Source organism: Equus przewalskii, chromosome 14 (genome assembly GCF_037783145.1).
Source record: "Equus przewalskii isolate Varuska chromosome 14, EquPr2, whole genome shotgun sequence".
Classification (NCBI taxonomy): domain Eukaryota; kingdom Metazoa; phylum Chordata; class Mammalia; order Perissodactyla; family Equidae; genus Equus; species Equus przewalskii.
In genome coordinates this window covers 18,533,416-18,548,358 of record NC_091844.1, presented here as the reverse complement: position 1 = coordinate 18,548,358, position 14,943 = coordinate 18,533,416, and the positions used below count along the sequence as shown (strand labels likewise).

The window sequence follows — 14,943 nt, the reverse complement described above, 5'->3', positions numbered from 1 at the left end:
TAGTTCTGTGGTTCAGAAGTCTGTCAGGTCTCACTGGGGTGGGATTAGGGTGGCAGCAGCGCCATGTTCCTGTTTGGAGACTCTGGGGAGAATCCATTTCCTTGCCTTTTCCCCCTTCTAGAGGCCACTTGCATTCCTCCTTCTTCAAAGCCAGAAACATAGCATCTCTCTGAGCCTGATTCTGTCCTCACATCTCTTTCTCTGACTCTGTGCTTCCATTTCCCTCTTTCACATTTAAGGACCGTTCTGATACCTTGGGCCACACAGCTAACCCAGGATAATCTCCCTATCTGCTGATTAGCAACCTTAACTCTGCTTACACTCTTAATTCCCCCTGCCATGCAGTGTAACATATTCATAGGTTCTGGGGATTAGGACGAGGACCTTTGGGGGGCCATGATTCTGCCTACAACGGCTGCTTTAAAATCCTTGTCCGAGAATTCCAACATCTAAGTTGTCTCACTGTTACTGTCTATTGATTGTCTTCTCAGTCAAACAAGATTTTCCTGGTTCTTGGTGTAACAAATGATTTTTTATTGAATCCTGGACATTTGGGATATTACATAATGACACTCTGGATCTTCTTTAAATCTTCAATTTTATTTTATTTAATTAATTTATTTTTTTAAAGATTGGCACCTGAGCTAACAACTGTTGCCAATCTTCTTTTTTTTTCCTGCGTTTTCTCCCCAAATCTCCCCAGTCGTAGTTGTATATTTTAGTTGTGGGTCCTTCTAGTTGTGGCATGTGGAACGCCACCTCAGCATGGCCTGATGAGCGGTACCATGTCCACGTCCAGGATTCGAACCAGTGAAACCCTGGGCCGCCGAAACAGAGCGCACAAACTTAACCACTCGACCACAGGGCCGGCCCCATAAATCTTCTACTTTAGCAGGTATCCTCTGACACCAAACCAGTGGTGGAAGGGGGATGTCACCTGATTACTGCTGGCTGGGGGTGGAAATCCAGGTACCCCATTTGGCCTCCACTGATACCACTGGCTGGAAGAGGTGGAGGTGCCTTATTACTCTTTCCATGTAGCCTCCACTGACATCTCAGAGGGGGTGGGGGCCTCCGTAGCACTAGAGAGAAATAAAAGTTCCAGCTCCCCACTTCTCTGACCCACCCTGGTGGAGCTAAGGACACCTCGTTACAGTCAGGCAGAGGTGGAAGTCCAGTCTCCCCACTCGGCCTGTAATGAAGGGAACCATGTCTTTGAAGCTCACAGGAGCAGGGACTCCGTGAAGCATTGCTCACCGTCACCCTCAATTTCCCCATGGTTTCTATTATAGGAGCAAATCCAGCCACAGATCTGAGGGGAGCAGGCTTCCTTGCCCTCCTCCATCTGCTGTACCTGGTGATGGACTCAAAGACCTTGCTGATGGCCCAGGAGATTTTCCGCCTGTCTCGTCACCATATCCAGGTGGGGCTTTGGTGGAAAGCCAGAGGAGAGGGCAGTCGAGCTAGGACCTGGGCGCAGGGCTCTCCTGGGCAGCCAGAAGGGCCTCACGGGTAGATATCTCCAGTTGCTGAGGCCTCCCAGGACAACTGAGGTAAACCAAGAATGGGCTTCCCCTCTCAGCCTGACTTGCACTGGAGTCTGAGATCCACCACTCGGTAGAGTGTGTCTCAAACAAGTGCCTCAACTCCTCAGAGTCTTGTTTCCTTCATCTGTAGAAGAGCAATCATGGAAACTTCAGCTAGATAGTTGGGAAAATTAAATGAGATAATGTACAAAAGCACCAGGCACAACCGTGGTGTCAGCGTTTCAGCACACTGCCCTCCCTGAGGAAGTCCTTGCACACTATCGGTGGGCTCTCCTGATCCTAAAGGATGGGGTTAGCCTGTATGTGCCCCAGAGGAGGAGGTTTGCCTCTGAGGGTCAGATGACACGTGGACTGACTGACAGGCCAGGAGTGGCTTCCGCAGCCCTTGGTCCCTGTCCAGGCCTGCTGTCCGGGTTTGGGTTTAAGGGTTTTTCCCAGGTAGTAAAAGGTGGTAGTCCTGCCAGTTTAAAAACAAGTGTGACCTGTGTCCTGCCATTCATCTATCCCAGATTCACAGGACCTGGAATTTATTCACTAAACAAATATTTACTCAGCATTCCTTGTGCTGGTTATTGTTCTTGGTGCTTGGGATACTCAGTGAGCAAAATAGACAGAGATCCTTGTAGCAGAGAAGGCAAGACAGTAAACCTAATGCATCCGTAAATGGGAGAACATGTGAGTGGTGATGAGTGCTAAGGACAAAGAACAATAGGGTGAGGTTAGGAGAATGAGGGCAGGGGTTACAGTACTTATGGGATGGTCAGAGGAGCTCTCACAAGAAGGTGAGACTTCATGGGGGCTGGCCCCGTGGCCCAGCGGTTAAGTGCACACTTTCCTCTTTGATGGCCCGGGGTTTGCTGGTTCGGATCCCAGGTATGGACATGGCACTGCTTGGCAAGCCATGCTGTGGTAGGCGTCCCACATATAAAGTAGAGGAAGATGGGCACAGATGTTAGCTCAGGGCCAATCTTCCTCAGCACAAAGAGGCGGCAGATGTTAGCTCAGGGCTAATCTTCCTCAAAAAAAAAAAAAAGGGGGGGAAGGTGAGACGTCAGCCAAGCCTTGAAGGAGGTGAGGATGTCAGCCAAGCTGGAATCTGGGGAATGAACAGCCCATGCAAGGGAGCATCTAGAGCAAAGATCCTGAGGAAGGAGTATGTGGCAAGTAAGAGAATAGCAGGGATACCAACTGGCGGAAGGAGCATGGGAGAGCTGTAGGAAAGGAGATCATGGGGTAATGGGGACCAGATGGCGTTGGCCTGGTGGACTCTGATATGGACTTTTGCTTTTACTCCGAGTAAAATGAGGGTGTCAGCAGCCTGGAGTGACGTGATCCAACTAAGCATTTTTAAATGGAGCCTACCAGCTGCTAGGTTGAGAACAGTCTGTAGTGATGGCTTTTCTAATCAAGTTAGAGATGATGGTGGTTGGACCAGGGTATTTTCAGAGGAGGTGGTATGAAGTGGTCCGATTCTGAATGTAGAATCTCGAGCATATGGGCTTAAGAGAGTAGAGCCAGCATGTTTTTCTGATGGATTGGATATGGGTATAAGAACAGCAGAGGAATCAATGATGGTTTTTAGTCTGAGCAACTGGAAAGACAGAGTGGCCATCAATTGAAATGGAAAAGAAAGAGGAAGTTTGGGGGGTTCAGACTGGCTTAAAAATTTTAAGAACTTTGTCAGACTTCCAAGTGGAAATGTTGGGTAAGCAAGTGGATGTATGAGTATGGTATTAGGGAGAAAGGTCTGGCTAGAGATTAGAATCTGGGAATTGTCAGCATTGACCAGTGGCTCTAAACATGCTGTTCCCAGGCCAGCAGCATCAGCATCACCTGAGAACTTGTTAGAAATGTGAATTCTGGGACCCCACTGCAGACCTCATGAATCAGAAACCACAGATGGCACCGGGAAATCTGTTTTAACAAGCCCTCCAGGGGGTTCTGGTATAGGTCATATTTTAAAGTCATGAAACGGGAAGGAGATTTTTCAATTGGATGAGTGTAGACAGAAGAGAAGACCAAAGACTGAGCCCTGAGTCACTCTAACATTCATTAAGGGGATAGGAGTAAGGGGGGGCGGAAAGTCGAGGAACCGGGAGAGCACAGAGTTCTGGAAGCTGTGTGAAGAGCAGGGCATGACCAACTGAGTTAGACTGCGCTGCCAGAGGACTAAGAATTACGATTCTGTCTGGAGGACCTTGATGAGAACATTGTCAGTGGGATGTTAGAAACAAAAGCCCCTGGTTTAGACTGGGTTTTTAGAGGGAACAGGAGGGTGGAATTAGACGCCGTAACAGCCTTTTCCAGAAATTTTGTTACAAAGGGGAACAAAAGAAGGGGGTGGTAGATGATGGGGGAAGGATATTTTTTGATACTTTTTATTTTTGTATAATTTCGAATGTACAGAAAATTTGCAAGTGAGTGATGTAACCTGAACGTGAAACTCGAAGCTGGGGGCTTGTAGGGAAGAGGGGGCCGAATGGTCTGAAAGTAGCAAAGAATCTCTTCTCCACCTCCAAGGCCGGTGAAGGGAGGAAGAACCACCAGCACTTGACAGAGCTGCAGGCAACATGTCATCCTCTGCAGAGAGCCAGGTTTTAGCATAGGTTGAATATTTATGGGGAAATTTGCTGGTAATGGCGTCAGTATCAGCGTGGCAGGGGCCCTGCGCCCTGATCATTATCATCGTGCTGGGACACAGTGGCCGCGTTTTGGGAATTGGGAGGGATGAAAGATGGCACAGACTAGGAGCCTTGTGGGCCCTGGAGTTAGGGAGCCAGCATGACTTGGGAGTCTGGGGGCGGGGTTTGTAGTAACCGCCATAAAAAGATGTAAAGGGCAAAATGAGATTAGCCCCGATACATTCAAGATGAATGGTGGGGGCGATGAAGCCGAGCATTGGGATAAAGGAAGGGGTGGGTGCTTCAGACCCCCACCTTCACCCCTAGCTATTCAGGCAGAGCGTCTTGGACAGGCATAGTCTTTGCCCAGTGTGCTGGGCGACTTTTTTAACTTTTTTTTTTTTTTTCCTTTTTCTCCCCAAACCCCCTGGTACATAGTTGTGTATTCTTTGTTGTGGGTCCTTCTAGTTGTGGCATGTGGGACGCTGCCTCAGCGTGGTCTGATGAGCAATGCCATGTCCGCGCCCAGGATTCGAACCAACGAAACACTGGGCTGCCTGCAGCAGAGCGTGCAAACTTAACCACTCAGCCACAGGGCCAGCCCCTTAACTTTTTATTTTGAAATAATTTGAGATATACAGCAAAGTTGCAAAAGTAGTACAGAGTCCCATATACCCTTTACTCAGTTTCTCCTAATGTTAACTTCTTGCATAACCATGACGCAATGATCAAAACTAAGAAACAGATGTTGGTACCATACTATTAAGTAAACTACAGCCTTTATTCAGATTTCATCACTTTTTCCACTAATGTTCTGTTCCTGTCCCTGGTTACCATGTTGCGTTTAGTTGTCATGTCTCTTTAGTCTCTTCCAACATGTAAACAGGTCCTCAGTGTTTTCTTGTCTTTCATGACCTTGACATGTTTGAAGAAGACTCATTAGTTGTTTCATAGATCATCCCTTAATAAGGGTTTGTCTGGTATTTTCTCATGATTAGATTGAGGTTTGGCACTTTTGGCAAGAACACGACAGGAGCATGTCAACATCTCTTGCTACTGGTGAGGTTAACCTTGATCACGTGGTTAAGGTGATCTCTGCTGGGTTTCTCCACTGTAAAGTTGCTACTTTTTCCTTTGTAATTAAAACCTGTCTTGGGGAAGGTATTTTGAGACTATGTAGATATCCTGTATCTCTCAAACTTCGTTCTTGTTTTTGTTTTTGAGGAGGATTAGCCCTGAGCTAACATCCGCCACCAATCCTCCTCTTTTTTGCTGAGGAAGACTGGCCCTGAGCTAACATCCATGCCTATCTTCCTCTACTTTATATGTGGGATGCCTGCAGCAGCATGGCCTGACCAGTGGTACGTAGTCCGCACCCTGAATCTGAACTGGTGAACCCGGGGCCACCAAAGTGGAACGTGCGAAATTAACTGCTGCACCATTGGGCCGGCCCTTCAAACTTTGTTCTAATGGTGGTTTTCTGTTTCCCTTGTTCCTCCTACATTTATTAATTGGAATTCTTCTGTAAGAAAGAATTGTTTCTGCTCTTCCATTTATTTATTTGGTTACCTTTTATATCAGTGTGGACTCATGGATATTTATTTTATGGGTTATAACCCAACACTATTGTTATTTATTTTGTTGCTCAAGTTTTCTCAGCTTTGGCCATTTTAGGAACTCTTTCAGGTTGGCACCTGTGCTCTTTCAACAGGCCCTATCTTTTTTTCAGCACTTTTTTACTTTCTGGACACCAAAAGGTACTCTGGGCTCATCTTGTATTTTCCCTTTATGATTCCCAGCCCTGGAATCAACCACTTCTCTACAGAGTTCTTGTTCCTTTCACTGGAAAATGAGGTTTAGAAACCAAGCTCTGAGCACCAGGTGTTCTCACTGCTATTAAGATCTCACTGCTGGGGCCGGCCCAGTGGCTCAGTGATTAAGTGCACACATTCCGGTTCGGCGGTCTGGGGTTCGCCAGTTCAGATTCCGGGTGCGGACATGGCACCGCTTGTCAAGCCATGCTGTGGTAGGCATGCCACATATAAAGTAGAGGAAGATGGACATGGATGTTAGCTCAGGGCCAGTCTTCCTCAGCAAAAAGAGGAGAATTGGCAGCAGATGTTAGCTCAGGGCTAATCTTCCTCAAAAAACAAAAAAGATCTCACTGCTTCTCAGCCCTCTCCATGGACAGAACTCTGAACATATGTTTGTGTCACTGGGTCTCTCCTGACTCTGATAGGAGGGGTCTTCCATGGTGACAGGCCCACCCCAGTCCCCAGTAGCACTTCACAGAAATGGGGCTGTGCTTTGATGCTGCCTGGGGGAAAGGAGCCCAAGAATGCGTGGCTAGAGGTCAGACCTGCAGCATTTTAATCTGATCATCTTACCTTAGAGGGCTGGAGTCGGGCCAGCCTGAGATGCAAACACAAACTGTTGTAATCACAGTGTTCTTGGCCATGTTACTTAATTCTCAGAGCCTTAGCTCTTCCTTTATAACATGAGAAAATAATTCCAACCATAGAGTTATTCTAAGTTGGAGATAAACTATGTAAAGTGCCAAGCACGTTAGTCATTTGGTGACTGTTAGTATCAAAGGAACTTAGGATTTCCATGAGTACAAATACATTTTATACATCTTACATATATTACATGCATACATAAATACATCTTATGGTTTTTATTTATTTATTTAAAAAATTTTTTAATTAATTTTGTGTGTGTGTGAGGAAGATTGGCCCTGTGCTAACATCTGTTTCCAATCCTCCTGTTTGTGCTTGAGGAAGATTGTTGCTGAGCCAGCATCTGTGCCAACCTTCCTCTATTTTATACGGGATGTCGCCACAGAGTGACTTGATGAGTCGTGCTAGGTCCACACCTGGCATCCAAACCTGTGAACCCTGGGCCACCAAAGCAGAGCGCACAAACTTAACCACCATACCACTGGGCCAGCCCCACATCTTATGTTTTTTAAATCAGTTGAGTACATACCTGCGCTTGCGTGCACACAGAGACACACACAAAACCATGAGTAAGGTAGATCCGTTTTTGAATCCAAAACTTCTTGAATACAGAACAAATGATCATACAGTTCCTGCCACCTGGGCAGTTTTTCATTTCTAACCTTTACTGGATATTTGTATCTTTTTGGAAAAAACACCCATTAAACCTTAAGGGTTCACATATGCCTATCTATTCCAGGAAACACTGGAGGAGGCAAGAGTGGGACTTGGTGAGTAACTGGTCTTGAGATATATCAGGACCCCTCAAGTTGAGAACATGGGCATATTCTGTGGTCTCTTTTTTTTTTTTTTTGAGGAGGCTCAGCCCTGAGCTAACATCTGCCAATCCTCTTTTTTTTTTTTTTTCTGCTGAGGAAGACTGGCCCTGAGCTAACGTCCGTGCCCATCTTCCTCTACTTTATATGTGGGACGCCTGCCACAGCATGGCTTGATGAGCTGTGCCATGTCCGCTCCCAGGATCCGAACCAGCGAAACCCTGGGCCGCCAAAGCAGAATGTGTGCACTTAACCATTACGCCACCAGGCCAGCCCCTATTCTGTGGTCTTCATGATGCAGGGAGCTAATGTCCAGGTCAAGTCTGAAAACTGTACCAGTTAGCTTATGAAACAGTGCAATCTCTTGCAGAGATGCCACTTCATTCTAACAGACTCCCAGAGGTCGAGGAGTATCTTAGCAATCACTGGTCCAGCCCCTCATTTTAGAGTTAGGGAAATGGAGACCCAGAGGCGGGAAATGGTCCTACAGCTAATGATTTCCTATAAGTCATCTCTGACCTGAGTGTCTCCTGTCTTGTAATTTATGAAGGCTCTCTTGTAAGACCTTCCTGCAGAAATATGGAAGCCAGGGTAGAGGCTTATTGCCAACTCAGAATCTTCATTTATTTTCAAGGACAGGCTTGAATGAGGTGAGGGAGCAAACCATGCAGATGTCTGGGGGCGGAGCATCCCAGGCAGAGGGAACAGCTAGATGAGAGAGGGAGTCCTGGGGGCTTGATCGTCACACACCCAGACTGACCGCTGTGACCAGTCTGTTTCAGTCCTCTCACCTACAGGCCTTTGTGTAGTTTACTGGGGATATATATTTACTCCACAATATGCTTGTCAGACAATAAGGAATAGCAGCTTAATATAATAAAATAAGAGGGCTGGTGCTGTGAGTGTCAGGAAGCTAGATTCTAGTTCCATCTACAGTGTTATTTAGTTATCATTCGAGGAAATTCACTGAACCTCTCTGGGCTTAAGTTTGCTCTTCTATGAAATAAAGGGTTTGGACTAAATGATTCTAAAGTCTCTGCCAGCTTTATTTTATAATTCCTTGAACTCTAAATAATTCTAGGGCTTTAAAGTAAAACTTGACCGTGAGCCCTTAGGAATCTTGAAAACACAGAGTTTTCCAGGAGGCGTGTATAAGATCAGAAAAACAATTGGGGATACAGCCCTACCAGCAGCCAATTGTGTTCTCTCCAGGAGAGAGCTAAAGTTCCAGGTACCTGTGGTACATCCTGCTGAAGAGGAATTGGCCAAAATCCACAAATGCTGGGGGAACGCCAGGACTCCACGAATCCCGGCGGTGTGGAAGCGCGTAGCCAACACTGTCCTGAGAAGGACCCACACTGAGAGAGAGAGGGCGTGTTGAGCTAATTGCTGGCAAGCAAGGAAGCACCTTATAAATGCTTACTCGTGTACAATTCGTATAGCCATCCATGCAGTTTCCATCTGTTATTTCATTCCATCAAAGATGGATCCTTATAAATCTTCATTTTCCAGCAAAGGAATTTGAGGATCAGAGAGGTAAGGTGTTTCTGTGCAAAGCTAGGTAGCTAGTAAGTGGTGAAGCTGGGCCTACAAAACCACATCTCCTGGCAACTGGACTGCCGCTGGGCAGCTTACGGCAGCGCTTCTCAGCCAGCAACACGCTCGAGAGTCACCAGGGGGATGCCGATGCCCAGGCCCCTCCCCAGAACTCCTGAATTGGAATCTCCAGGGCTGGGGCCACATCAGCAGCAGCCCAAAAGATAATTTGGTCTTCCTGCTTCAGTGTCCAAAGGTGTCTAAGTCCAAATGTGAGGCACGTAGGTCTGACTTGCTCTGCTGTCTTTTAGTCAGTTCCCTAAACACAGCCTCAGTGTAGCAGTTTAGCTGAAAGCAGCACTTTTCAGGTGCAAGGGCACTGCTGAAGGAAAGAAGACACTTAGATCTGAATTCTAACTTGTCACTGCTTTTTAATAAGTGGGCCTTATGAGAATGTCCCCAAGAGTGAATGAACCCTAGGTTTAGAGCCTCTGTTAATTATGTTCCTACCATATTCTTGTTCCCATATTTATTTATCTTTTTTTTTAATTGAGGTAACATGGGTTTATAACGATGTAAGTTTCAGGTGCACATCATTATATTTTGATTTCTGTGTAGATTACATTATGTCCAACACCTAAAGACTAATTACCATCCATCACCACACACATGTGCCCAGTCACCCCTTTCGCCCTCTGCCCTCCCCCTCCCCTCTGGTAACCACCAGTTCAATCTCTGTCTCTATGTGGGGTTTTTTGTTGTTTTTATCTTCTATTTATGACTGAGATCATATGGTATTTGACTTTCTCCCTCTGACTTCTTTCATATTTTTAGACTGAAAAAAATTAAGGGAAGGGGAACTGTCACACACGTAGATTTGGTAATTAAATAGGCAATCCACAAAGGTGTAACTGCCTTGCTGCCGCCCAGCTACACACATTGAGGCAAGATGACAACTGTGGACGTTCATTAGCACCTCCTTAGGCCAGCACTGTGCTTAGTACTTTGCACATGGGATCCAGATTACTCCTCAGAGCAACTCTGAGCTAGGTGGTGGGATAACAGAAAATGTAAACTGTAGATAATGAAACCCATCTCGTAGAGATTTGTAATGATTAGTGACCTACCCAGCGCAGCACTTGTGCCGGGGTCCCCAGGCCCACCCCCAGGTTCGCTGATTCACTGGGAGGACTCATAGCTCTGATTTAGTGCAGCAAAAGCAAAATCAGCAACAGGAAGAAGTGCATGGGACGGAGTCCAGAGGAAACCAGGAGAGAGCTTCCAAGAGTCCTCTCCCGGCAGAATCACACGGGGCACACTTAATTCCTCCAGCATCGAATAGTGCAACATGTGAAATATGGCCAACCAGAGGAGTTCAGTAGAGATTCAGTACCCATGGCTTTTACTGGGGGCTGGTCCTGCACGCACCATCTGTCTAGCACAAACCAAAATTCCCGAATCACAGAAGGAAAGCAGGTGTTCAGCATAAACCATATTGTTTGCACAGTTTAGCCACAGTGAGTCATCCTGAGGGAATGGCGGGAACCCTCCTGAAATCCAAGTTTCCAGATGCCAGGCAAGGGCCAGCCCTGTAAGCAGGACTTTCTAAGGACAGCAGGTCTGCTGTGTTAACTCTTTTCTGCACAGCACCCAAAGTTTATTTCCTTTTATATTTGGAGAGATGGGAAAGCTGAGTCTCAATAGAGTTTGGATGGCCTTCCTAAGGACACACAGCTAGCCGGTGGCCAAGCCAAGATCTGGAGTCCAGGTGTCATGGAAGACCCTGAGAAAAATCTCTGTGGAGCCAGAAGACCCTCTAGAGTTCTGTGCTGTCGAATAGAACTTTCTGCAGTGATGGAAATGTTCTGTGTCTGCACTGTCCAGTACAGTAGCTTCCAAGCACATGTGGCTACTGAGCACTTGGAATGTGTCTAGGATGACTAAGGAGTTAAATTTTTAATTTTATTTAATTTTTAATTAATTAAATAGCCACATGTGGTTAGTTGCTACCATACGGGGCAGCACAATTCTACATCACAATGGAATGGATTTTTCTTTTCCGGGGAAGCAGATGGGATCGATAGACTTTGGCTCTTGATGCAAACTACGGAATGTGCTGATCTGTGTGTCCCTCTCCATGGATGTCCTCGTCTGTGCGCAAGAGCAGAAACTAACGTGTAATATTTGCAATTCCCTGGGAGAAAAGCCCTTTCCATTTGCTCGGTTTTTTGTTATTAAAGAATAGGAAGGAATGTGCCCCTCCAAAATGCTGGACCCCATGCTGCCGCCCCCTCTCGAGAGTTCAACCTGCGCAGCTGGTTGTCAGGCCTCTGTGTTATTAAGAGATGTGGGTGCCAGCAAGTGAAGGCTGACTTTCTGCCCACTTGCACTTTGCACTTTTTCTGTCTGCTTTTGGACGAAGTGCTTACGAGCAGTCAAAAAACCAGAAGCCTAGAGAAGGGGAGAAGAGATTTTAAGAACCTATAGAGTTAGTTAGATAACCGAGCCTCACTACTTTTGTGTTCATCCTGAGCCCAGGAGGTGGTATGGTCCGTGAGCAGCACACAGCGGGGTTGGGTTGGGATGTTGAAGAGGACGGAGAAGCACAGCTTTGGAGCGGATTAACCTCAATGGGAATCCTGGGTCCAATGCCTTAGGAAAGTTATTTAAGGTCACTGAACCTCAGTTTCCTCAACTGTAAAATGGGAAGATTACTGTGAAAATTAAGTGTAAGCATCAGTAAATCAGCTGCTCCCTCTGGGCCATGATTCCTCTTACTGCCTGCGGGCCATCCTAGGTTGTGGGTGATCAGAAACACAGAGGGCAGGAGCCTGGGTTGCCATTGACCTGGTCCCCCCTCCATTCCAGCAATTCCCCTTCTGCTTGATGTCCATCAACATCACCCGCATCGCAATCCAGGCCTTAAGGGAGGAGTGTCTCTCCAGGTGAGTCCCCAGACTGCTCACCCCGGCCACCCGTTTCCTTCCCACCCCTGCCTCATTCTCCCCAGCACTCTTCCTCTCCTGCTCCTGGGGGTTCCGGAAAGTCCCCATGCACCAGTCTTCCAGCTCCTCTCTCCTCCCCAACCCTGACCTCAGACGGAAGGCTGCCTGGGGAACGGCTCCCCTGGGGAGGAGGGCTGGAGGGCACCCGGGTGTCAGCCTTTGTCCACTGCTGAGCGGATCACCTCCCTCATCGTGCAGGGAGTGTAATCGGCAGCAGAAGGTGATCCCAGTGGTGAACAGCTTCTACGCCGCCACTTTCCTCCGCCTCGCGCACATCTGGAGGACGCAGCAGAAGACCATCTCGGACTCAGGCTTTGTCCTCAAAGGTATGCTCCTCCTTCCGGGAGGCCGAGCTCCTGAACTCCTAGTGTCCCCAGGTTCAGGGACCCAGAGTGGTTTTGGCTGCAGCTCCCTTCCCCTAACCCCCATTCACACATTCTCAAGTTCCAGCTTCCCAAAGTCTCCATCAGCCCTCCCTCTGGATCTGCCAGCTCTCCTTTCTCTGCCACCTTGCTCCTGCCTTTCTGGCCTTATACCTCTGGTGATCATGTCTTCTGAATCAAAAGCTGGGTCCAACAGTTGGACTAACCATTCAGAGTTGAGATTGTCCTGGACAAGGCAGAGTGTGTGGTCCCTGTGGCTCTATCTGGTTCCTTGATGACCTCTCCATCTTAGAAGACTCCTTCACCCCTGTCTCCATAGGATCTGGGCTGGGGGTGCTCCGTAGAGCTGCTGGGCCCTGACTGTTGTGCAGTCCAAAACCCCCTCAAGCTTTATGTTCCCCAATGCTCTCTGTTCCAGACTTGGAAGTGTTGGCCAAGAAAAGCCCGAGGCGGCTGCTCAAGACCCTGGAGATCTACTTGGCCAGAGTGTCAAAGGGACAGGCCTCCTTGTTGGGAGCACAGAAGTGCTCTGGGCCACAAGCCCCTCACTCCAAGGATCTCACTTTCACAGGCGTGTGTGACCTGCTCCCACACTCATCCGAAGGCACATGGCTGATCTGACCAAGCCCAGAGGCTGCCGGATAGAGGGACTTAAAGGCTGGGCCCCAGGGTCTTCTGGAGGGCGCATGGCAAACCACGGCAGGCGCACCCTGGCTGGGCCAAGCCCCTTCCCATCTTAGCAGAAGGGAGGTAGGAAGCTCCTGGGCCTGGCTGGGGAGCCAAGGACCCTCACCCATGTGAAACATTGGGGCAGTTAGACTTGACCCGCGCTCCACAGAGCTGCCTTCAGAGCAAGGAGAACTTTGCCGTAACCTTAGCTGGGCTACAGTTTGCAGAGCTGGGTTCCATGGAATCTCACTGAGAGTGAATGGGGCCTGAGGTGGGAGAGCCCCATCTGGATGGTCCACATTTCCCTACATTGAAGGATATTCCCCGTAGAGGCGTCAGGATTCAGACTCCCTGGGCAGCAAGGCTTTCGGGCCCTGAGGGTCCCTAGGACAGGAACTGTGTAGTTAGAATTTGAAGGGAGAGGGAAGCAGTGGCAGCAGCCAACAGGGGGCAGCATGACCCAGAGCAAGCTGCCCAAGACCTCAGCTGGGCTAGCCTTCCTCTCCTCCACCAGGCCAGTATCAGGGGTTTCTGGCCTTGCACTGTCCCACTCTCTTCTCTCCCCATCCCTCCTCCTCGCTGTTAATGATACAGAACCGGGCACTCGGCTAGGTGTCTCCATTGCTGCCCATCCTAACCGCCCAGCAGCTGGGCTTCCACCATGGAGGCTGTTCAGGTCCCATCAGGGATGGTTTTCTAGCCTGGTTGAGGGAAGGAGGAAAGTCACACACCAGCAGTTTTTGAATAAAAGAATTGTTCCGGGTTAAGTGTCCCAAGTATTTTCCTCCAAGACAAGCCTTGCGCCTTTCTGTGGTCCTCTTGTTCAAAGGCCCAGTTAGTGCCAGGGAAAAGCATGGTGGGCTTCGGCACTGGTCATGGGCGCCAGGAGAGAGGGTCGCGCTGCCCTGACCCAGCTCCCACTGAGTTCCTATGCTGTCCAGCCTACACTTACAGGCTCCACCCAGTGGGTGAGGTGGCCCTGGCTCTTAAGATTGACTGGTTTGAGACATCCACACAGGGTTTTTCCTATATTTGCCTCTGTTGCTCCATTTGCAAAAGGGCCTCCAGGCCAAGGTATCCTGAGCTGGGGGGTGGGGGGAGCAGGCGAGAGCCCCACTATGCTGCTCCTCTGTGCCCTGTACTCCCTCAAGTAGAGTCAGGGAGGCCATCGTCCAGCCCTTGCAGGCCTCTCCAAGTCTGACCGGCTGGAGGTCAGGCCCATTACAGAGGTGGGGGCAACAGGTGGCCACCCAAGTATGGAAGGGAACTCCCCACTGCTGTCAGCAGGATGCCTCAAGTGGGGACTGGTAACAGACCCTGCCATTTGTCTTGTGTCATCTTTGCCCGACCTGAACTAATCCTTTGTCCGCCTCACTTCCTCCAGTCTGGGTGCTTAGCTGACAGCAGAAATGGCAGGGAGATCCCTGGGCCTGGTGGCGTTGGAATGCAGAGAGAGAGGCTGCGGCTCAGCCTCCACTTGGGAGTGTCAGGTTCAGTGGTTCCTTTCCTGCAGATTCCTTTCGCTTGCTCTGAGACCAGAAGGCTAACTCGGCAGACCTGACCATGAACGCTCCCCCAACAGCACAGCCTGGGCCCAGTCCACATGGGCCTCCAGCTGGAAGGGAGGCCAGTGGCCCCCGCAGGAGCCCTTTCTTCCCCCATCACTCCCTGTGTAAACCTCTCAGCATGCTCACCACTTCGGACCTGGAGCCCATTAGCAATCTGGGGGTTAAGTTGTGGTTCTGTTGATGGACTGGTTGTGGGGGTGTCCAAACCCTCTGAAGGTAGTGGATGGAAAAATCTTAATCTGTGCGTTTTTCTTGGGAAAGGCCTAGGCCTTTCATAAGAGACTTAAAATGCTTCAGAACACTAAAAATGTCAGCACCACGGACGTGGTGCCACCCTGCT

At 48.8% G+C, this 14,943-nt stretch overlaps 1 protein-coding gene across 6 annotated transcripts in view; it reads left to right on the top strand.

The window, feature by feature from the left end:
• ELMOD3 (ELMO domain containing 3) overlaps positions 1-13,802 on the top strand; it is a 28,162-nt gene extending 14,360 nt beyond the window's left edge. For all 6 annotated transcript variants that reach the window (XM_008515959.2, XM_008515956.2, XM_008515957.2 and 3 more), the window contains 4 exons: positions 1,293-1,423; positions 11,847-11,923; positions 12,182-12,309; positions 12,785-13,802. In XM_008515959.2, coding sequence (XP_008514181.1) covers positions 1,293-1,423; positions 11,847-11,923; positions 12,182-12,309; positions 12,785-12,987 — 539 coding nt within the window. In that variant the 3' untranslated portion in view covers positions 12,988-13,802. The remainder of the gene's footprint in view (positions 1-1,292; positions 1,424-11,846; positions 11,924-12,181; positions 12,310-12,784) is intronic.
• The last annotated feature ends 1,141 nt before the right edge of the window (positions 13,803-14,943 follow it).